Raw genomic sequence first — 25,430 nt, 5'->3', positions numbered from 1 at the left:
CTTCAAAATTTTTGGCCTTTTTTTGTTTATAGCGTGAAAAATAAAAAGCGCACAGGTGATCAAATACTACTGAAAGAAAGCTCTATTTGTGTCAAAAAAAGGACGTAAATTTAATTTGGGTGCAGCATTGCATGACCGCGCAATTATCAGTTGAATTAGTGCAGCGCAGAGTAGCAAAAAGAGGCCTGGTCATTAAAGGGGGTAAATCCTCAGGAGGGCAAGTGGTTAAGGAAATCCCTTGAAGACCCCCAGGTCAACGGCACTAGTGCCCTCATTGAAAGATTTTTCTTCTAGCACTTTTCTGGGGACAACCCAAAATTTGGGATTTTCTTTCACTTTTAATGATAATGATAAACAGGACAAATAGAAAGGGTGAATCTCCCTAATGGCGACGCGCACATCAATAAAAACCTAATAGGTGTTCTAATTCCTCTCCACTCTCCACTTCCAAAACTAAAAAAAAAAATTTTGCCTTTCATTATACTTTAATTCTAGGATATGGGTGTATGATTGAAAGCTCCTGGGTTCTGCAGCAAACTCTCAACAGGCACCATTTGTGGCTTATTGAAAAAACTTGGTAAACTTGACCTTCCAACTCGCAATTCTTTGACACATTGGGATGCCTGACTCCATCCTGACCTGGGTAACTGCCCTGTATTTGGCCCCCACCACCATAGTTAGTGTGAAACATTTACAACAGCACAATACAGGGTTTTCCGCTGTCCCCTCTCCTATTTATACTCCTGTTTGAACCTCTTTTACAACATATCTGGAATCATCCAAACAAAAAAGGCCTTGAAACTGACAAGCACCATCATGAGGTAGCTGTGCTTGCGTATGACCTGCTTGTTTTTTACGTCTCAGACTCAATAACCTCATTGCCTGTCTTATTATTGAAACTATCTAGAGCTGTCTAACTTTAAATTAAACTTGTAAAAATTAGAAGCACTCAATGTCTCTCTAACCCCACAGTCTACCGCTAACCTCAGTAATAACTTCCCCTTTCGATGGGCTTTACAAACCATTTAATACTTGGACAGTAAAATCCCTTCCAACCTCCAACACATTTTCCAGATTAACTTTCAGCCTTTGCTGTCCACGATAGCAGCTGACGTGGAGAAGTGGCAGTCCTTAGTGGACTCCGGGTTTGGCAGGTGCAGTATCCTTAAGATGAATATCATGTGACACTTTCTATATCTCCTGCGGGCCATATCCATTAAAATACAACAATTGTATTTTCAAGTGATCAGAGTAGCCTTTATTAGGTATATTTGCCAAGGAAAATTGTCACTCCTCAAAAGAACCCTTCTACAGCATCTGAAACTTAGAGGCATTGTTGGCCTTCTGTACTATCATAAACATAACTGGAGTGATCGATTGGTGCAGGAACTCCCCTATAAGCTCTGGGTCTCCCTAGAACAGGACATGATTCCTTTCCCCTTAGATGGCCTTACCTGGACAGGCGTCCAACTCTGCAGCATCCACCTATCTTGTCCTTTAATAGACCCAACACTACTTGAACTTGATTGATATTTTAAACTAGCAGCTACACCAAGCTTTCCTTCCCCAATGACACCCTTTATCAGACATCCAGACTATGCCCTAGGGTATACGGACCAAGCCTTTCAATTCCAACCAGATTTGAGCTTAGTTAGGGCCACCTCATTCTGACTCCCTTCGGACCTCTTCAGCTGTTACAGCTATTATACTTTTTGTGTTCTCTTCCAGACCACATGGGCTTCCACAGGCAACCCACCTCCCCTCCCCTGTTTGAACATCTCTTTCTTGGAGAAGGGCCCATATGTAAATCTATTTCCACTTCCTATCATATCCTGCTTGATAAAACTTTTCACCAACCACCCATACTTGCATAAATGGGAAAGGGACTAAAAAAAACAACATTCTCAGATGATCAAAAGAACTGCATACTCTTTTTTGCTCACAAATCTTCTCTACATAGAAAACACCAAGTACCCACATGAAAAATCTTGACATGATAGCATAGGGCTCCTTCAGTTTGGCATCCTTTTTTCCCCAACACAGTACATTATGTTAAACCACTTACTGAACACTGCCAGCGCCTGTATCCCCTGTATGAGGACACAACTCTTTCCTCTTATCATGTCTAAATGGTTTGCCAGGGTAAATAGCATCCAACAAATGATATATCTTATTGCTGCCCTCAGGAATAAAACAGAGGAGCACAACAAACGCTGGTTCTACTTGGGATCTGTTTTGTTTTTCTGATGAATACTTATTATTCTTCTGATCTGTAGTTACTCCTCTTCATGGACACTGACTTTCTGCATTGTCAATTACACTGTACACCCCCTTTGCCCCTTCCTCCATGTCCTTTGTCCCCCCATCTCTCACCCTTTCCCACCCCCTCTTTTTTTTCTGTCGACCCTTGTCCCCCACCTCCCATCGGGACACCTGAGTGTGTCACCCTCTCTGACAAAGCTGTTTATGATGGTTTCATTATACCTGCTTTCTTTGCTATATCATTTTATTGTATTTTGAGGCATACCACTAAATAAAGAAGTATAAAAAAAACTTGTTTGGCACTTTACTACCAACTTTAACTGTGGGCCTCGCAACCTTTGTAGAGGCACATACTGCAGATAAAAACGAAAAATACTTTCAACTTCTTAATACACCAGGTTTTTGAGAGTGTTAACACATGTGTAATAACATTATAAATGCTACCATCATAAAAATTTTAAGAAAACTATAAAAAAGCAACTAAAAATTATGCTCTCTGGTAGCACAATATTGAATTCAAAATACAATTGCAAAAAGTGTTCTTCACGCAAAAAACAAATAAATGCGTCAGTGATAAAGTTCATGAAGTTATTTAATGCAACCATCAGTGTTCTCCTTCTAATGAACCAAACTAATTCGTGCAAATCTTCCAATCCTCCACCACTGTGTAGAAAGTGCTCACCAATTGTCGTAAGACACTACACTCACCAAAGGTATTTGCCTCTCATTTTACTGATCAGCAAATAGTGTACAAAAAGGGCCTTCTTTCACGATCACTGGTTCTTTTAAGATAATTCCATGAGCTCTCCATAGTCTCCATATAACGTACTAGGACTCAAAAAAATTAGTGGCCGACGTAGTGTAATCCAAATTTTTTAAACAACCAGCCGTGTCCCCTGCCGGTGGCATCTAACATCACAACCAGTTGCCATATTGTCCCGCTTTGACGCATTTCATCACTTCTGACTTTGGTCTTCAAGACGAAGACCTCCAGATGAATTCGGAAGTGATGAAATGCACCAGAGCAAGACTGTACAGTGACCAGATGTGACATCGGATGCCAGCCCAGACTTGATGTCAGGCACAGGGGACGCAGCTGGTGAGTATGGTGAGATCAGTAAAATGAGAGGCAAATACCTTTGGTGAGTGTGGTGCCTTATGAGGAGTGGTGAGCACATTCTACATAGTAGAGGAGGATTGGAAGATTTGCACAAATTAGTTTGGTGCATTAAAAGAAGTGAGATCAGAAGGAAATGATGCAGCGCTACTCCAAAGCTATAAAACACATATTATAACCTAATTATATACAGTACATAATATAAATAAATGTGAAAGCAATATATAAAGTGACACAACGTGCAAGGAACATAAATGTGACCTGATCCTCCCGGGATCTACAGATATCTAACCGTGACCTGATCCTCAACGGATCCATGAGTGAACAAAGTGGATCCTAAACCACCACAATGATGTTGATAGCAGAGATATGTGAACCAATACCAAAAAGTATGGTACAAAAGTGATTAGATCCTGAGTGGGATCTGAAGTGATGGTGAATATAAAATGAAAAAAATAAAGAAAATAAAAGAATAAACTACTCCAAATTGGGATTAATAAGTGATATGTCCAACGATTAGGACGCAAATCAAGGAAAACACATAAACATGCAAATGTATATCAAAAGTGTATAAACAATACACAAAAAATGAATGAGCCCCAAACACTATATAGTGTTTCCACAAACAGTTGTATACATCAGGTATATATCAAATGAACAAAAAAAATATGCATTAGTGAAAATATCTGTGTGACTGTATCTGACAATGAACATGTAAAAAACGCATGACCCAAAGCAACAAATATACAGGTGAAACTCAAAAAATTAGAATATTGTGCAAAAGTTCATTTTTTTCAGTAATGCAACTTAAAAGGTGAAACTAATATATGAGATAGACTCATTACATGCAAAGCAAGATAGATCAAGCCGTGATTTGTCATAATTGTTACATGCAATCATTAAAACAAGGACTGTACAGAGAACAATATCGGACCTCTGAAAAGTATAAGCTTGCATATGTACTCAGTACTTGGTTTGGGCCCCTTTTGCAGCAATTACTGCCTCAATGCGGCGTGGCATGGAATCTATCAGCCTGTGGCACTGCTGAGGTGTCATGGAAGACCAGGATGCTTCAATAGCAGCCTTCAGCTCTTCTGCATTGTTCGGTCTCATGTCTCTCATCTTTCTCTTGGCAATGCCCCATAGATTCTCTATGGGGTTCAGGTCAGGTGAGTTTGCTGGCCAATCAAGCACAGTAATCCCACAGTCATTGAACTAGGTTTTAGTGCTTTTGGAAGTGTGGGTAGGTGCCAAGTCCTGCTGGAAAATGAAGTCAGCATCCCCATAAAGCTGGTCTGTGGAAGGAAACATGAAGTGCTCCAAAATCTCCTGGTAGACGGATGCGTTTACTCTGGACTTAATGAAGCACAGTGGACCAACACCAGCAGATGACATGGCTTCCCAAATCAACACAGACTGTGGAAACTTCACACTGGACTTCAAGAATCTTGCAGTGTGTGCCTCTCCATTCTTCCTCCATACTCTGGATCCTTGGTTTCCAAATGACATGCAAAAGTTGCTCTCATCAGAAAAGAGGACTTTGGACCACTGAGCAATAGACCAGGTCTGTTTTTCTTTAGCCCAGGTAAGACGCTTCTGACGTTGTTTGTTGTTCAGGAGTGGCTTGACAAGAGGAATACGACATTTGAAGCCCATGTCCAGGATCCATCTGTGTGTGGTGGCTCTTGATGCACTGACTCCAGCCTCAGTCCACTCCTTGTGAAAGTCCTCAACACTTTTGAATGGCCTTTTCCTGACAATCCTCTCCAGGCTGCGGTCATCCCTGCTGCTTGTGCACCTTTTTCTTCCACACTTTTCCCTTCCACATAACTTTCTATTAATGTGCTTTAATACAGCACTTTGGGAACATCCAATTTCTTTTGCAATTACCTTTTGAGGCTTTCCCTCCTTATGGAGGGTATCAATGATGGTTTTCTGCACAACTGTCAGGTCAGCAGTCTTTCCCATGATTGTGATTCCTACTGAGCTAGACTTGGAAACCATTTAAAGGCTCAGGAACCCTTTGCAGGTGTTATGGCTTAATTAGCCGATTAGAGTGGGTCACTTTGAGCCTAGAATATTGCACCTTTTCACAATATTCTAATTTTCTGAGATTGTGGATTTGGGGTTTTCATGAGCTGTAAGCCATAATCATCACAATTATGACAAATCACGGCTTGAACTATCTTGCTTTGCATGAAATGAGTCTATCACATATATTAGTTTCACCTTTTAAGTTGCATTACTGAAATAAATGAACTTTTGCATGATATTCAAATTTTTCGAGTTTTACCTGTATGTGTAAAAAGTCCAAAAGTGGTGCTGATACCACCATGCAATCCAGAAAACAAAAAAACACTTGTGCCTGTGGATGGTGAATGTGAGTAACCACAAAAGGGTATCCGTAAGTAGCTGAATTAGGCGCTCACCTCCTTGCCTCAACCCGCAGGGGTCAAAACACTTTTGGGATCACAAAACCGGATCCTCCATGCATATGATTCCTCTGTTTCAGGATACCTCTCCCTGCAACGATCTTCCTCACAGGGATGTGCGTATTGGTGGCAATATCCCCTCCAGGAATACGGGTAGGGTGCAAGCCAATATCTGGATTTAAGGACACATGTTTAGCTGTGTAACCGGTTTCCATCAAGCCTCTTTGTGACCAAGTTGTGGTCTGTTCCACATAATCCTGCAAGGTGTCCTGTGTCCAATGGGCCTTGATGGCCAATATTCCCAGAAAGAACAAGGCAATCGGCCACTTCTCCTCTACTTCTAGGCACTTTTCCTTCTCAGCTCCAATTAGCCACACAAATCATCCACTGGACCAACAAATCCTTCAAAAGCGAAGCTGTAGAGAAAGCCTGGAGGGAAAAGGCTGAGTTGTATCCTGTGCGCTCAGCGGTTCTTTATATGGATTCCTAAGGCTCTGCTAGGGCTGCAGGATCCTCTCCTCTTCTCATACACTGCTAGACTCAGCTGACTCCTGTGCTCAGGATGCAATGCTGCTGCCTTCTTAAAAGAAGAACACTGATTGTTGCATGAAATAATTTATGAACTTCATGAAGATATCACTGATGGATGCATAAAATAATTTCATAAACTTTATGAAGATATCACTGTTTGGTTCATTTGTTTTTTGTGTGAAGAACACTTTCTGCAATTATATTTTGGATTGAATTAATATTGTGCTCCCAGAGAGTATAATTTTTAGTTGCTCTTTTTTATGATTTTCTTAAAGAAAAAAAACTGTCGTTATAAAATGCTAATTTTGTTTTTCTAATAAAATTGAAGGGGGATTGGAAGATTTTCAAAAATTAGAAGAAGAATACTGATTGTTGCATGAAATAATTTATGAACGTCATGAAGCTATCACTAATGGCTGCATAAAAAAATTTCATGAACTTTATGAAGATATCAATTTTTTGGCTCATTTGTTTTTTTGTGTGAAGAACACTTTATGCCATTGTATTTTGGATTGAATTAATATTACGCTACCAGGAGTATAATTTTTAGTTGCTCTTTCTTATGATCTTCTTAAAGAAAAATAACTGTTGTTATAAAGTGCTAATTTTGTTTTTATAATAAAATGCAACATGAGTATTTATGCGTAAGAAGCAACTACTGTACATATGGGACCTCCTTGACCTTATGGACCCAGAAATGGTTGTTCCATCTGCATTCATTGTTGCCATCACCTAGATAAATGTACCTGTTGGATAAAAAAGACAATTTTTGATGCTTTCATTACATTCCCTTGTGTAAAGGAACCTTTATATCCAAAATGGTAATAAGTATTGTTCTTCCATAGTTGCCTAGCAATAGTCAGCTGAATAAAACAATAGCTGTCTTTTTTATATTTATCTTCTACTTGTTTTAGAAAGGAATATAAATGAAGAAGTCTGACAGTAGCTTCATTCAGCATCCCTATATAAGTAAGATGGCTTTCTTTAGTTGCCATGTGTCATAATAGTGCCATTTAGCAAACATAATGCTTTAGCCAGGTGCTTATTTTTAACTTGGTGAAAAAAAAAGTCTTATCACAGGTATTAGTCTTGAAAATGTCACAGTCACATAACTTTTATTTATTGGTTCTACTGTCGCAGAAGATACAGTATCTCTCGTTCCATTGCTCCGCACAGCTTTAGTGTTATTTTTAATACGCTCTACCCGTGTGAAGTGGTTATTTAAAATGTCTGAGCTGTGATAACGTTGAAGTCTGAGGAGTAAATACACATTTCCTAGTTATCAACTAGCACAGACTTATGTTGCCAGAGGCTTTGTATGTTATCTGTAGCTCTTTGGGTCCAAGAATAAAAATGAGCTGGGCGACAAACATGCTCAGCTGCCACTGTAAACATTTATTGAACGACACACTCTGCTGCATGGAGTTATTATGTATTATAGAAATGTAAGCGCATATATTTGTTAGCTACTTTTTTTTTGTCTTACCATATCATTATGTGCTCTAATTAGTTGTTGGGGAACAGCCCTGTTTGTTAGGTGTATATTTTCCATTTAAATATACATAAGTAAAAAATGGAACATCAGCAACCTTATTCATTCACTTTGGCATATAACGGCATATATTGAGACCAGGAGCCATTGCCTTGCTTGGTGTCACAAAGCGTAGGAATGATATGAGAATTGGGATTTAAGAGGAGAACTCCAGGCAAAAGATACAATTTAGTAATACATTTGTAATTTGTAAAGCCTTTTATCTGAGTTTTATTTATCTTCTTGGACGCAGTCTTTGGAAAGAAATGTAATAATTTACAAGGCTTTGTGTTGTATAAGAAAGCCTGTAGCTGACATCAAGCAACAAACCAAACATAAATAAAAAAGTACTATATAGCCTCACTAAAGCTAGGCAGCACACCTAAATTCAAGAGTCCAAGTCACTTGGGTGTACATATATATGTTTCCAAGATTCTCAGCTTTAGAAAACAGTGGCATCAGAAGTATTGATGATGAAGCTAGGTAACAATAAGCTATATACACAATGCATTTCAATCAGTCAGGAATTCAAGCACAATATTCCCAACACACATGTTCCTGAAGAGTGGTTGTAAATGTAAGTGGGTGCTGCAGGAACCACCGGCTGGGAACCAAAAACATTCAAAGTAAAAAGTATGTCACCAGCACACCTCGGATCTCCAGAATGGGTCCAAAAGCTTTGTTCAGCGATCATATCATATTTATAGAAGCAACATTTTGAAGTCTTGCAGAACCACTTTATCAGGCATGAGACCACCACATGCCTGTTGAAGGGCTCTTTTGAAGCTCCAAACCATTGCTTTTGTAATTATGACGTGATCGCTGAAAAAAGCTTTTGTACCCGTTCTGGAGATCCTAGCTGTGCTGGTGACATATTTTCTTCTTCTCAGTCAGGAGCCTCTTCCCATTCATTCAAGAAACCTGCACTTACTTGCTTTGAATTAAATTGAATTCTGCTTAAGGACTATAACAAGTCAAAATACACAGAGAACAAACAAGTGACACTGCTTAATATTATATAAGGTAACCAGCATAATCCTGTAAACCTTTTACACTCTTAGTGATAGGTCAGTTTTTTAAATTTGACTCTATGTACCAATATCTCAGATATGTTCATAGAAAAAGTTAGTGTTAGGGTGTGGCTTTGGTAAGCAATGCCAACCTTTAATTTAGAAATAGTATAGCGTTGCTAAGCAATATCAATCTTTAATTTAGAGAAATACTTCAGCTGAACTGTCGTTCCCTGACCTGCCTGAGATAAATCAGAACTACACAGAAAATGCAGGAATGACAACATATTCCTTACTGTAAGGCTTAGTTTACACCTATGTGGGTGGCTGTGGGTGCGGGAATCGCAGCGATTCCTGCACCTGCAGTGAAAACGCTCTGCTGTGAGAAAATGCACGGGGCTGACATTCATTCTGAATGTCACCCCCACACATGTACAAATGCAGCGTGTTTGTGAGTGACAGAGCAGCAAGGAAATCGCATGGTAAAAACGACCATGTGACTTCCCTGGGGGACGCATTTTGAAAAAAGGTGCATGCACCTCTTTCTGCTGGAAATGCAGACATGGCAGCCCATTCAAATGAATAGGCTGCTGTCCCCAAGCAAATGCAGCGCATATATGTGAACCTAGCCTAACACATCTCCGTATTTCACAGGCAGGAATACAAATTCATTGCTCACTGTCACAACATGATCATTTTTCAACATAATTGGTATCCAACTACAGAGCACAAACTCTTAGCAATAGAAAATTCTTAATACAGGAGTGACAAGGTCCAACACTTAAAGAGAACCAGTTTCTAGAACATGCACACTAAAGTAACAGCACTTTAAACATCACTTATTTCTCATTCATCTCTATATTTATAAGCATTGTGGAGAAATTCGTTTTTAAAGTTCACACAACACAGTTAATTCATTTTTGAAATTCACAACACAGTTAATAAAATCTTAAGATGACCAGACACCGAAAATTGTCAGCCAAACAGCACCTGTATCTAATCAGACTCTTTATTGTGATTGTTGTGGATCTTTGAGAGCAAATTACTTCACATTACACACAGCTAAAGAGGTAATGATGGCTAGTGTGAAAACTATTTTGTTGTTTGTTAAAGTCTAACACCATCTTTTACATCACATTACATATTACACTTATATTTAGGGAGCAATGCATGTGCATGAGAGCAGTGCTCCTATGTTACCTAGGAGAAGTGCATGAGTACTGAGATGCCAGGCCAGTATGATTACCTAGTATTAGTCCCAAATCATACTTAGTTAATTGCTTTGTCATATCACAGTACTAAGGAACGCAAATAAAGCAGGCTTTATTGAAATATGACAATAGACAAATGACAATGGAAACAACAAAAAACCCATCATGTATAGTTAATCTGTTGCATATGCTATGTGCTGCTTAATCTATCTTAATATCAAAATCATGTCTGTTTAGTGGAAAATGTTTCATCTAACTTGCTATATCTTTTGGAGATGTACTATTACAAGCATATTGCTTACTATTAGACAGCATTAAACACTATACCAGATATTACTTAAAGTAGCTTTAAACAAAACTTTATTTAGTTTTTGCAGAGTAGAAAAGAGAATATAGGTTTTATTGTTGTTTTATTGGGTAGATTTTCCTTCAATTCCTATCTACACCAGGGATGCAGACGGGAATACAAACTCATCCTTACTTAACTCAAAACTAAAAGAAAAAACTAAATTCACCATATTTAGTCGTGTAATATGCCCATGTTTTCCACCTAAGTGTTATTGTTAAATAGATGCCCCCAGTTTGAGGACTGTGCTGTTTAATGGTATATTAGTATAGATGTCACCAAGTAAAGTGCTTTTCATAGATCAGACTTTGGGCTGTGCGTAGATGCAGAATTGTAGGCTTTTATTGCATCATCCTACACTTATTACATGACTAGCTGTAGAAATGTGCATTGATACAACACAAAATACGATGGGCACATTTTACTTTTTAGAGTAAAAATAAACAGCTACTGGGACAATAAGGAAGACAATGTGTTGTCAGATTTGTAAGTAAAAGTATTATGTAAAATCAGCACAAACCTTTTATTTTTTTACTGAGTCATTGGAACCTATGTGTAGGTTTTATGATTTACTTGCAGTAAGTCTACATGCCAACATATCATACATTTTTAAATTGCTTTTATTGTGTGCATTAAATAGCATTGGGTGCAGGTATGAATGTATTTCCAGAGATAATATATATATATATATATATATATATATATAGTGCATCATTTGTTAGACATGCATTTCTTTTGAATTTTTTGTTGCTATTCTGTCTCACAGTGTCACAATACACCTACCATTAGATTTTAAGACTGATCATTTCTTTGTGAGTGGGCAAACATTCAAAATTAGCGGGGGGTCAAATACTTATTTCCTTCATGTGTATATACTTTATAACCAAAGGTATATGGACATCCCTCCAATTTAATGAGTTTGAGTATTTCCAGTCAAGGGCAATGTTAATATTACAGCATAGAAAGGCATTTTAAATAACTGTGTGCTTCCAACCATGTGGTAGCAATTTATTGAAGGCCCCTTTTTGTTCCAGCATGACTGGCCCTTCCATATAACCAGGTATAAAATTTCCCTACCTGGAATTCTTCTTTAAATATTTGTCACATGGAGATGAGGTTATGTGTTTCATCTCTTTGGGTTTTAAATAGTGTAATCTAATATTTTGGTGCAACCATATAGGTACAGTGGTCTTCTGAAAAGCATTTCATTTGAGTTTTAGAAGCACTGTTAATTGTTTTCATTGTGCACTGTTAGCAGCTTTGGGAGATACATACAAATAGTTGATAATATTGGTCATCCTGATTATTAAAAACACTGCAGGGACCTGGTGCAAAATATTAGTGAAGACCCCCTCCATGTCTCACACTTTGCTGGGTAAATTTTCACATTCTGTTTCTTTAAATCCAACTAGAGAAGGGTGTTTTGTTCTTTGCAGAATTTAAGGCAAGCTGGTGAATACAACAGAGGAAGGAGATAAGCTAGGACCCTCTGACCTTGTGGGTCCATGAATATTGAAACCCTCTACATCCCCTAGTTAATCATGCAGTTTGCCTATCAGTTGTAATAAAGGAAACTTGATGATGAACAATTAGTCTACAGTAACCAGCAACCCAGTGGCAAGATACTGACTCAAAGGGAGGTCCCGCTAATTGCTTACTTTGAAGTCCGTTGTGCAGGGTAGGAGAGGCTTGTTTGATTTTTATCCACCACTGTCTTTTAATATTACATGAATGTAGATTAGATCCACCCTAGTATTTTCATATAATCTATTTATACATGCATGAGGGTTGAAAATTTTTGTTTACTAGTAACAATGAGATATAATCTGTTTAAATATTTATATTATAAAGGTTTAGAGGCACTCACGGGTCTTGCAGAGGAGGAAGATCAAAAACAGCAGTGTTTTTATAATCAATTTTGACAATAAATTGACAATAAAAACACTACTGTTTTTGATTTTCCTCATCTGCTAGACCAGTGAGTGCCTCCAAACCAGTTTTTGATTTATATGGATTTCTTTGTGGGTGAGCACCTGGGCATTTACCTCAAACATAGAGTGCCTTGGCTACCCTTTTAACTATATTAAATAGTTATTATTTTAAAGGTGTCATAACTACCTTACATGTCATTCTGTTTTTCTTAAAAAGATCAGTCCACCCAAAACTATTTCCATTTGTTGGTAGATACTGGGGACATAAGCCACCTAACACTTTGTTTTATATTTGTCAGAGACTTTGTTAACAAAATAAGAGTCCTGGGTATGCACAAATATTGTGACCATCATAATTGGGTTCTGCTATTCCTTTGGAATCCATGTCACCTTTTTGATACTCCTGGTTGGGAGTATGGCATTTTTTCCAGCATTTCCAGCACATGCATGCTGTGAGATCTTGCACCGCAGATCTCTGCCAGTTTCCAGGGATGGAGTATGGAAATTGCATGATACTTCATCCCTCACTGAAACATTGCTTCTTGGGATGTGTGATGTGTACGTCTCAGGAGGCAGCAGATGGCTGATGACCATCCTTGCCTAGGTGAGGAATCAGGAATTGGTGGGTCACATCCCTATGCATAAAATAAATGTATTTACTCATCAAGATATTAATAACCAATCCACAATTGTGTAACAGGGCAGGAGGAGGAAGCAAATGAGAGGAAATTCATTTTCTGGGTGATGTGCCGCTTTATCTAAGCTCCATTGTGCATATGATACAGAGACACAATTTTTATACAGTGAGTCTATGTCACACAATGTCAAGAACCATGAAACAGGTGGAAACAGAAAGTGCAGTTAAAAAAATCACACCTTTAATGAAATAGCAAATATACAGTAACATAGATCAGGTACGTAGTCAAAATAGAAGCCAGGGTTTGGATACCAGAATGAGTAATCAAACAAGCCATCAAACAAGGAGTTATACCATATAAATGAGGGTAAAATGGAAAAATTAAGAAGGAATGGAGAAGACGGTTTGATTTCAAGACAACCGGAAAATATTTGGAAGTAGTGGGAGGCCCAGTGACCTGACCAGAGGTAGGAGATTTAAAGGGAATGTCTTGTATGACCGTAGCAGAAAAAGGAATAGGGAAAAGAAAGGCAGGCGGGAAAGAAAGAATAATAAGGAAAAGAAGAATAGGAAGAGAGGGTTTCTGGAGAAAGGGTATAGACATGAACTGGATTGCTGGAGAGATATGGACTGGGGTGGGTTGTGTGGAGGGGGGGTAGGTTGGGACGGGAAATTTGGGAAAATTGTTTGTAAATGTTATATGGTTGTGTTTTTGTAATGAAAAACTTAATAAAAGATATAATAAATAAAACAAAAAACAAACAAAAAACAAAGATCAGGAACATAGTCAAAATAGAAGGCAAGGGTTGGATGCCAGAACAGGTAATCAGATGAGACAGAGTCAGGAAACCAGAAGCCAGCGTAGTTAGGAGCCAAAAATCAGGAACAGGAATCAGAAGAGAAGGCAGCCAGGCCGAGTTGTACACAGGAACACAGGCAGGAACATACTGGAGTTCAGGGACCACGCAAAGGCAAGAAGGAAATGAGCTAAGCTGCTAAAATAGTAAACAGGGTTGGCAGTGGGCTGGACTGGACTAATAAGGCAGTTAATGGTATCCAGGTCAGTCACTGTGGAGACAGGGGTGGCTGGTAATTAACCAACAGGTGAGCAGCTTCTGAGCACTGAAAGAAAAGAGATGCACATTAAGTAGCAGGAGCCCAGCCCTGACAGTACCCCCTCCTTAACGACCCCTCCCCCTTGGGGGGGCACCAGGTTTGAGGGGAGACTATAAATGGAAAGCACGGAGGAGGGCAGAGCAGTACATCTGAGGATGAATTCCATGAACGTTCCTCCAGACCGTAACCCCTCCAGTGAACTAGATATTGTAAGAGTCCACAAAACCTACAGGAGTCAGTGATAGATTTTATCTCATATTCTTCATGGTTGTCATCCTGAGGGGGTGTGGTACTGAGTTTGTATAGCAGTTACACACCAAAGGTTTTAATAAGGAAACATGGTATACGTTGGAAATACGTATGTTGGAAGGAAGATCTAATGTGTATGCCACTGGATTAACCCAACGGAGTATGCGGAAAGGCCCAATATACCGAAGCGCCAGTTTATGTGAGGGAACATGGAGTCAGAAGTTATGGTCCATCAGAAACCCGGCAGCATTTTTTACATAACCCAAAAATTTAACCTTTCCAACTTGCAATACATCTCTCTCAAGCACACAGGATATATCTCTGTGGTGGTTCTCTAGGGATTCTGAATATATGGAATATCATCGAGTTAAACCACCACACATTGCTGCAGCATATCCCGGAGGACATTATTAATCAGTTCCTGGAAAACTGCAGGAGCGTTGCAGAGACCAAAGGGCATTACGAGGTACTTGTAGTGTCCGTTCCTGGTATTAAATGCAATTTTCCATTCATTGTCCTCTTTAATCCTCACAAGATTGTATGCCCTTTCACATCGCGGTTAGTAAAGACTGTTGCTCCCTCGAGGCGGTCAAATAATTCCATTATCAATGGGATCGGATAAGCATTTTTAATAGTAATGCAATTGAGACCCCTATAATTGAAACAGGATCTCAGTTCACCACTCTTTTTTTTCAGAAAATAAAACAGGCACTGACAGGAGAAAAGGATTTGTGGATGAACCCCTAAGATAGTGAATTCGCAACATACTCCTCCATAGCCTTATCCTCCAAGACAGACAAAGTGTAAACCCAGCCATGAGGAGGAATGGCACCAGGTTGAAGATAAACTGTGCAACCTTAAGGCAAATGCGGCAGCAAAATACCAGCGTGACCTTTGTCAAAGATATCAGAGAATTCCTGGTACTTCTCTGGCAAAGAAGAGACTGAAGATGTGCACAAGACCCTACTCACTTTCTGAAAACAAGTATTAGTGCATTGTGGTTACCATGCCAGAACCTTGGCTCTATGCCAATAAAATGAAGGATTGTGCTCCTGTAATCAAGAATAATCAATGACAACTGGGTATTGAGGTGAGGAAATTATTGGAATTGGATTATCTCATGGTGAAGAGCCCCTACAGCTATGGTCAACAGAGTAGTTTCATGGGTCACATGGGCAAGCTGTAGAGGTCTCCCAACAATAGCCTCAATGGCAAGTAGGGAAGCATGAGGCTGCAGCGGTATCGAGTGCTTCAACACGAAGGCACTATCTATGAACAAGCCTGCAGCCCCAGAATTGATTAGTGCCTGGGTGTCGAAGTAAAACTCAGACCAGAAAGGGCAACCAGAACTAGAGGCTTAACTTTAAGGATAGCAGGGGATGCATAGACGCCACCTAAGATATGTTCCTTACAGGACTTCAGGTGTGGGCGTTTCCCAGATGGATTGGACAAGACTTCAATAAGTGACCCGCTTGGCCACAGTAAAGACACAATTTGTCCCTTCTCCTAAAGGCCCTCTCTTCGGGAGAGATGTGTGAATCCCAGCTGCATGGGCTGGAGGACTGGGAAAACTCTGGCAAGAGGTCATGTGGGCTGTAACCCAGGTGACAGCAAGGTGCTGTCACCTATGTCAGAGAGAGAGAAAGCCTGAATAGAAAGTGGTCTGGGAAGCAAAACAAGCAGAGTTGTAATATTTTTTCCAAACTGCACGAGCAAGACCACCACTTGGATCAGTTTGCCTTAGCATTACAAATGCTTCTAATCTGAACTGTTCTTCTGGGTCCTCCTACTCTGGCTGCTCTAGTACAACCAGTGTTGCAAGCCATCCCTGCTGTTGCTCCTTTCTTGGTTCAGGCAGCCGCATCTGATACTACCACTGTAAGAGGTATGACTGGTTCTGCTCCGACTCTGCAGTGGTTTGGGGGAGATCCAGCTCACTGCAGAGGCTTTCTCAACCAGGTTGGTATATAGTTTAAGATGCTGCCCCAGGTGTTCCCTACGGACAGAAGCAAAGTAGGCTTCATTATTTCTTTGCTTTTTGACAAAGCCTTGGCTTGGCTTGGGAGACACAAAAACGCATTGTCCAGAATTACCCTGAGTTTGTGGCCTCCTTCAAAAGGGTATTTGATATTCCTGCTCACCTGGGTTAAAGCCCACATGGCCTCTTGCCAGAGTTTTCCCAGTATTTCCAGCTTGCACCCACCAGAGACTTATGGATTCTCTCCAGCCACCCACCCCCTTTGACTCACTGGCCTTCTCAGCTTCCTCAGTCCCCCAGATCCTCTCTTGGTTTCCAAGATTATCTGAGCTGGCCAGACTTTCCCAGTCCTTTGACCCAAAATCTGTCTCACATGGGTTGTAGTCTCCACCAGAAACTCACAGATGTCCTGACAGGGTTCTGTCTTCAAACAGCTCCAACTCCCACCTCCTACTGCTCTCACCAGCCAATCAGCCCATCGCAATAAGGGCTGTGTGCATCTGGGCAACACACCCTGCTGCTTGTCCACAACACCCTGACACTGGGTTGGAGATTCCATCCTGCCCAAGACTCTTAGGAATCTCCATACTACAGAGCACCATCAAAATACTGTGTCTTTTCCCTGGTCATTTCCATAGTAACAGAGCCATGCATGTCTCAACATACTACCGAAATATATAATAGTTATAAAATATACTTTTTAATTTCTATAATACTTATGTACCAAACAGCATTTCTTTCAAAATCTTTCCAACTTGCCAGTCTGCTTCCCACATATACAGAAACCTAACCATTATTTATAAAGATCATATAATATAAGGTTCATCCACAGCCTTAAGTAGAGGTGAATGAAGTATAGGCCATTCATACAGAGGAACATACTGGCCAACTGGGCAGATAGTGGAAGAAAGGCTGCAGGGTGTCTAGTAAGCTTGCTAGTTATGATCTCCAGAACAAAGCATCACAAGATTAGTATTTAATATCTAAACCCCTATTCAAGCTTGAGTGTTTTCAGCTTATTTCCTTATGACTGACTATGTTTAACTTTCAGAACGCTTGTAAGCACAGTCGCCCTACACTCAAAAAAGTACAGGAGCTTTTTCAAGAGCAATAGACTTCAATGGACTTTTTTTTGCCCCAATAGACTTCAATGGGCGTGCTTGTAAACATGTGAAGCACACGTTTGCACATTTTCAAACTTTTCTCCTCTTATAAAACTGCTTCCCTCTGTTTCACAGTGCAGAAAACAAATTTCTTAAGCTCTATACACATGCAAATACACTTGCACAAACATTGTAAAATGGTCAGAAAAAATGTTTCAAAACTACTAAAAATACATTCTGCTTCCACGCTGCTCATTTGTAATAGCATGCTAAAAATGATAAGCATGGGGAAAGAGGCCTAGTGAAGAAATGTGCATCTATTCTTTAATACTAAGACTAACCCATATTAAATTAATAAAACTAAAATTAAAGTATGCATGGCATTACAGATCTTTAATTAGCATTTATAGATATAATTTGTTTCTAAATGTACCGAGTATAACCGGTTATTAATTTTTGAAGTAATAACACTGCAGATGGTTGATCCAGGGAGTATCTGATCACTTTAGGAGATTGGAAGGGGTTGTTTCCCCTGTTTAAGCAAATTTTACCTTGCTTCATTTGGGTTTTTTGCCTTTCTCTGGATTAACTGTGGGTGTAGAGTTCTGCGGATATAGGTTTTCAATTGTAATTATTTATTTTCTATAGGTTGGACTTGGTGGACTTTGTCTTTTTTTAAGCTATGAAACAATATATATTTAAATTGCACAGCACCCATCTTATGTTGAAATACAGGCTGCACTAACCTACTTCTCATATTGTAATACAATATGAAATATCTAAATTTATGTCAGTGTTTGGAAACTTCTTTGTTTAAGTTTATGAAAGTTGTCATATAGCATACAGTAAGTTAAAGACACCCTGTCACCCTCTATTTCAACAACAAACTTCCCATGAGATTATATGTGCATTTTATGTAATTTATTCATGCTATTTACCGCCTTCTGACGTCCAAAAGGCCTGAGACAGCTGCCGGGCACTGCCATCTTGGATGTGGTATCAATAGCCCCAGTAGACTGAGAGGAGCCATTCAAATGAAACTCTATAGTATCCCCCTTCATTCCTTCCCCGACAGCTACTTAAAAGATTATGTAGGGAGGTGGAAGGAAAAGGAGCTGAACCAGTACAAACAGTAATAAGACATTCCCAGAAGAGGAGAGAGCTTTGACGTGGCAAGAGAGAGGAGGAACTGTGCCTGATTTAAAGAACTGACTCTTCCTGAAGTGGCTGAATTTCTTAATAAGTTCAAATGCATATTGCAAGGGAAAAAAATGTTTATGAAAAGGAAAAATATAGCAAGTAAGCATCTAAAATCTAATACTTTTACCTGTATTTTTTTTTAATTGGTGACAGTCTCATTTAGCAAACCTAATGTGTACTTAGACACAAACGAAAAAAATTATGTTTTCTTATGTTTGAATTTCTAGGCCAATGGCTCATTTTACTATGCCACTCTAGGATCACAAGGGACAGGTCCATCACTGGTTGCCGTTCCAAGCAGTCATCATAATGTTTTGGCCAACATGTGAGTATATTTAGTTCTATTTGACTCAAGATTAAACTACGGTAATAGGATGTCCTTAACAAAAAGCATTTGGGCAAATATCTGGGCATAATCTGCTTTTAAAATGCTTGAAATGTTTTTGTTGAAAAAAGTGTGCTCCACCTCCCTAAAGATACTGGCAAGAAACACCAGTAATACAAGCTGGTATAACCAAAGCAAGAGGGCTGTAAGAATGCTTTGAAAACAAGCTGTATAGCTATCTTGCACTGGGTATTCTAAGCTTGTATCCTGGGTATTCCAGTTATAGAATAAGAGAATTTCATTGAGCTGTACTATTACCACGTCTGAACAAGGACATATGTTCCATATTTTGATAGCATAATTACTTTGCTATTTAATTAAAAACATTTTCAAATATAAACATGTAATAAAATTTTGTCACGAAGACTGGCAGCAGGGCTGGATTTTATCACAGGAAGTGTAAAGTTGGATTATGCCCTGGGTGAACAGTACTGGTAGTTGTATTTTGAGGACAAATACAGTGGGGCAAAAAAGTATTTAGTCAGCCACCAATTGTACAAGTTCTCCCACTTAAAAAGATGAGAGAGGCCTGTAATTGGCATCATAGGTAGACCTCAACTATGAGAGACAAAATGAGAAAAAAAATCCAGACAATCACATTGGCTGATTTGGAAAGAATTTATTTGCAAATTATGGTGGAAAATAAGTATTTGGTCACCTACAAACAAGCAAGATTTCTGGCTCTCACAGACCTGTACCTTCTTTTTTAAGAGGCTCCTCTGTCCTGCACTCATTACCTGTATCAATGGCACCTGTTTGAACTTGTTATTAGTATAAAAGACACCTGTCCACAACTTCAAACAGTCACACTCCAAACTCCACTATGGTGAAGACCAAAGAGCTGTCGAAGGACACCAGAAACAAAATTGTAGACCTGCACCAGGCTGGGAAGACTGAATCTGCAATAGGCAAGCAGCTTGGTGTGAACAAATCAAGTGTGGGAGCAATAATTAGAAAATGGAAGACATACAAGACCACTGATAATCTCCCTCGATCTGGGGCTCCACGCAAGACCTCACCCCGTGGGGTCAAAATGATCACAAGAACGGTGAGCAAAAATCCCAGGACCAAACGGGGACCTAGTGAATGACCTGCAGAGAGCTGGGACCAACGTAACAAAGGCTACCATCAGTAACACACTACGCCGCCAGGGACTCAGATCCTGCAGTGCCAGACGTGTCCCCCTGCTTAAGCCAGTACATGTCCGCGCCCTTCTGAAGTTCACTAGAGAGCATTTGGATGATCCAGAAGAGGATTGGGAGAATGTCATATGGTCAGATGAAACCAAAATAGAACTGTTTGGTAGAAACACAACTCGTCGTGTTTGGAGGAGAGAGAATGCTGAGTTGCATCCAAAGAACACCATACCTACTGTGAAGCATGGGGGTGGCAACATTATGCTTTGGGGCTGTTTCTCCGCAAAGGGACCAGGACAACTGATCCATGTACAGGACAGAATGAATGGGGCCATGTATCGTGAGATTTTGAGTGCAAACCTCCTTCCATCAGCAAGGGCATTGAAGATGAAACATGGCTGGGTCTTCCAACATGGCAATGATTCCAAACATACTGCCCGGGCAACGAAGGAGTGGCTTCGTAAGAAGCATTTCAAGGTCCTGGAGTGGCCTAGCCAGTCTCCAGATCTCAACCCCATAGAAAACCTTTGGGGGGAGTTGAAAGTCCGTGTTGCCCAGCGACAGCCCCAAAGCATCACTGCTCTAGAGGAGATCTGCATGGAGGAATGGGCCAACATACCAGCAACAGTGTGTGCCAACCTTGTGAAGACTTTCAGGAAACGTTTGACCTCTGTCATTGCCAACAAAGGATATATAACAAAGTATTGAGATGAACTTTTGATATTGACCAAATACTTATTTTCCACCATAATCTGCAAATAAATTCTTTCCAAATCAGCCAATGTGATTGTCTGGATTTTTTTCCTCATTTTGTCTCTCATAGTTGAGGTCTACCTATGATGCTAATTACAGGCCTCTCTCATCTTTTTAAGTGGGAGAACTTGCACAATTGGTGGCTGACTAAATACTTTTTTGCCCCACTGTATATACAGTATGTGCGTGAGCAGTTGTGTGTGGGTATGTGTGTGGCAGTGCATGTTTTATGTGTTGTTATATATGTGGTTGCAGTTTTTGGAAATGTGTTGGCATGGATGGTGGTGTGGGTGTTGTGGTTGGTGTGTGTTAGTGTGGATGTATGATTTGTCACTGGAGGGGTTGTGTATATGTGCATGTTTTTGCATGGGTGATTGGGTGTGGGTTTGTATTTGAGGATGCATGTGTAAACATACATGTATGGGTGGTTTGGACAAGTTCAGGATGATGTGGTTTTATGGGTGGTAGAGTATGGGGCATTTGAGGTACAGCTGGATTGATTAGAAGGTAGGATACACTTGGTAGAGTTCTGGTTTAGTGAGTGAGAGATTATGGGGGGTTATGGTTGTATGCTGTGCATGGTCTAAGTATGATGGAGTGTTTAGGGGGACATTGGTAAGCCTGATGTAATGTGGGGGAACTCTGGGGATTCTGATGTAACATGGGGAGACTCTGTGGACCCTGATGTAATGCAGGGGGACTCTGGGGATCCTGATGTAATGTGGGGGGGGGACTCTGGGAACCCTGATGTAATGCAGGGAACAATTACAGGCCTCTCTCATCTTTTTAAGTGGGAGAACTTGCACAATTGGTGGCTGACTAAATACTTTTTTGCCCCACTGTATCTAGAAATACAGCACTGAAGTACTGTACAAGTTCAAGATTCTTGCACTTAAATTACTGTTGTGAAGGTTCGGGATTTGTCCAGCCTTTCAGGATCACTCTATCTCTGGAACAGTTGACGAAAGATAATCTTTGAAAGTGTCTGGTCTTCACCAGAGGGTCTGATGGTGAGGATGAGTTTGACTTCAAGGCAACTGCTCAGTACAGATATCAGGTGGAATGGGAAGAAAGAAGCAGAGTTGCAGTTAGGGACAAACCAGATGTCTGGACAGGCAGCATGTTATGTGAGCCCTGTTTCACTGTCTGCAACGATCATGCTAGCCAAGGGCCCCCTTCCACCGTCCTCCCAGCAACAGGAACAAGATTGGGCACCAAAATACCTGGACTATAGAGGAAATCTGCCATCTTAGTTACTCACATGCTCTTGGCCAAGTCCAACTCCTGAAATAAAGCCTTTCATAGATTTTACTGTAACCGTATCAGAGTGAAAAGATCCTTTCCCATACATAAGTACTCCTCCTCCTTCTTCCACTAGTAAAAAGTACAAGTGTATAACCATATAGTCTGAATTTAAATGTAACACAGGGATGCTGACCAGCACCTCCATATTCCTGGAGGGAGGCCTATACTGAGCCTACCCCATAGGGCTCACTCAACTTGAACTATAACTTACATAGTGATGTTTTGTAGGCTAACACCCACAGTACCCACCCAGAGGAGGGGTTTCCCTAAAAGAAGTACTAACCCCTGCTTACACTACCCCCCTGTTTAATAATGACACATCCCCATGCCATGGGTACCACAACTGTTGAAACTCTGGTGGTTAAATCAGAACTCTAACATACAAAGATGCAATATGTTCCAACAAAAAATATAAACAGAAGCACACGTATACAAATGTGCACGTGACATGACACCGGACTAGATTTTTTTTTTTAAATCCGAAATTACGTTTATTAATGTTGAAGTCATACAAATCTCAAAACGACAAAGCATATACAGAAGGGTATCAAAGCCTCAATCATTAACAAACTGAACAACATAGTAAAGAGAATCTTCCAGTGCTATCACTTAGACAAGAAATCCAAGAGTTTCTGCAACATTACAGATGTTACAATGTAGTCAGATGACATGGTAATTTTTTCACATACAGGACAATAGGAGTATTCCCACAATAGTAGACCCCGCAGGAAACAGAAAGCACCCCGCCCCTCACCAGGGAATGCAGGAGAGGCATAGGTTAGATTTGAGAAAGTAATAATAAAATTACAATTGAAAGTAATTACAACAGCCTATGCATTATTAGATAAAAAAGGGCTAAACTAGGTGTGGCCAACCAAGCATCCCAAAGTTTCTCAAATTTATTCGAACATCCTCTGTGCTGGTAAACTAGATGATCATATTGTAAAATAATTCCCATATTTTGCTTCCAGTCAGCAACAGTGGGAGGAGTATCCGATGTTAGAAGTGCTTTGCGCGCCTGGAATAAGGCCTTGGAAAGGGCTTCTAATATAAATGTATCCTGCGTAGCTGAGTCTAAAATACCCAAGAGGCACTGCTTAGGATCCAGAATTAAATTAGTTTGAAACACCAAATTAAGGGTAGTTACCACCTCCTCCAAATTCCTATGAAGTTTTGGACATCTCCACAACATATGTATCAGATCCCCATAGTCCCGCTTGCATTTGCCACATAGGGGGTCCTGATGTAGCCCCATCGTGTACAATTTTGCAGGAGTGTAATGAAACCTAAGTAGAATATGCAATAGAAAAATGTGATGGGGAAACCTTCAACGAACTAAGATATACGGAATGCAAGGCAGCCTCCCACTGGTCATCCTCAAAAGTCCCAACATCTCTATCCCACTGCCCACCGGCCCTACTCGGGTGTTTTTCCAAATAGTCTGTCAAAAGCATGCTATAGCAATGAAAGATGAGCCCCCTGGTCACCGTAGCAGATTGTAAGTAATTAAAAATAGGGGTAGGAGAGGAGTGCCAGAAGGCAGATGGGCCCTGAGCAGTAACTGCGTGTTTTAACTGCAAGTAGTAAAATAGCATCATGAATGGTAGTTTATATCTAGACTTCAATACATCAGAGGAGAGAAGTTGACCATTGCTAAATATACTGTATGCTTCAAGTGAGCTATGCCATAAGCTTTCCATTTAGAAACATATTGTAATTTGGCTAATTCTGGTATTGTCACATTGTTCTATATGGAACTATAGACCGTATGATCCGTAATCTGTTGTAACTGCTTAACCTTCAGCCACATTTTTTTGCATTAGGTGATATGTAGGGAAGGATTTATTAGGTTTACAAAAAGATTGAGCCTCAAGACCCTCAGGCAAGTAGCCAGAGGCAGTACAATGCAACATCACTTTTAGAGTAGAGTCATCAATCGGAGCTGGGTCAATACCTATCTCTGTAATATCTTTATGAAAATTCTGCAGCTCACTAGCAAGGTAGTACAACCATGGGTTGGGCAAAGCTATCCCCCCGCTATCCTTGGGACGCTGCAATTGTGCCAGCCGAAGCTGAGGTGAATGCGCCCCCCAAAGCAACTAGCGAAAAATGGTATTCAAAATGATAAATGGTAAAAATTATTGCAAAAGCTTTCAACAGAATCATGACTGGGGAGTTATGAAGGAAGTATAACAATTGGGACATAAATATAATTTCCTGGACTAGATCTTAAGTTAATTGCAGACATTGATGAAACCGTAAAACATGTACTGTATATAAAGTGATACCTGTTTAACACTTGCATTTTCTAGAACAATTAGAAGTAGTTCACATATAATAATTAGGATCAGGGAAGTCCCTCCATTCCCCAGTGACAGCATGCTGCCTGTAAACATAGTGTAGGTTGTCATCCCCAGGCTGACTCAACACAACTTTATCTATAAAAATGTGTCCTCTGTAGTTCAACTTTATATGACACATGCTGAATTCTTGAATGGTCACAGAGTCCCCTACAAGAGCAACTTGGGCACTCACAAATGTTCCTCATAGAGTTCCTGATGTTTTGTTTAAATTACCCAAAAAAAGAGCCACAGGGATATATGGAAACTCTAGCCCATAGCTTTGCTGCACACTGTGGACAAAATAATGCTGGAACCATTATTAGTTCAACCAAAGGCCAAATCAGGAGGCAGATAGGAATTAGGCACATGTGCATTTGTTACAGGCTTCACCAGCTCTTCATTACAGTCAGGCACCTCTTCTACCATGACTAGGGCACATATTCCCACAAAACAGATAAGGATACCTCCAGTACAAGTGCTGCGTCTCACCCCCTTGGGATAGCTGAGCTCTCCAAAGTACTCCCAGAGCATCTAGCTCTCTTCCAGTCCTCAAATCCTGCTCTGCCTCTGTTACTCCCTGGTCTGCCTCCAATGTCAACCTGACAGTAGGAGTACACTTCTCTGCTGAAAATCTGTTCCACAGACCCAAAGGATCCCTTTACTCTTTTCCTTGTCCTGACACCAGAGTAGAGCAGAATGCTGCAACTCCCATCTCATCCATCACACCCAAAGTCAACTTTGCAACTGTAAATAACAGGTTTCATGATTCCTCCCACTCCACAGTCACAGACTCCCCATGAATGGGCTTGTCCCCTTTGGCAATGGGGGAATCTGTCCACAGCTCACTCAGCCTCA

General features: G+C 40.2%; 1 protein-coding gene across 1 annotated transcript in view; it reads left to right on the top strand.

Annotated features, from left to right (window-relative positions):
- The window catches only part of SH3RF2 (SH3 domain containing ring finger 2), a 188,611-nt gene that overhangs the window by 137,040 nt on the left and 26,141 nt on the right, over positions 1–25,430 (top strand). Inside the window, exon 5 of the mRNA XM_089673020.1 lies at positions 18,882–18,979. Within this exon, the coding sequence (XP_089529146.1) occupies positions 18,882–18,979 (98 nt within the window). The remainder of the gene's footprint in view (positions 1–18,881; positions 18,980–25,430) is intronic.

Source organism: Staurois parvus, unplaced genomic scaffold (assembly GCF_062004578.1).
Source record: "Staurois parvus isolate SC_StPar_1 unplaced genomic scaffold, SC_StPar_1.0 ptg000133l, whole genome shotgun sequence".
In the NCBI taxonomy this organism is placed as follows: Eukaryota; Metazoa; Chordata; class Amphibia; order Anura; family Ranidae; genus Staurois; species Staurois parvus.
Note: the sequence above shows the minus strand (reverse complement) of the source record. Positions and strands in the feature narration are given on the sequence as shown.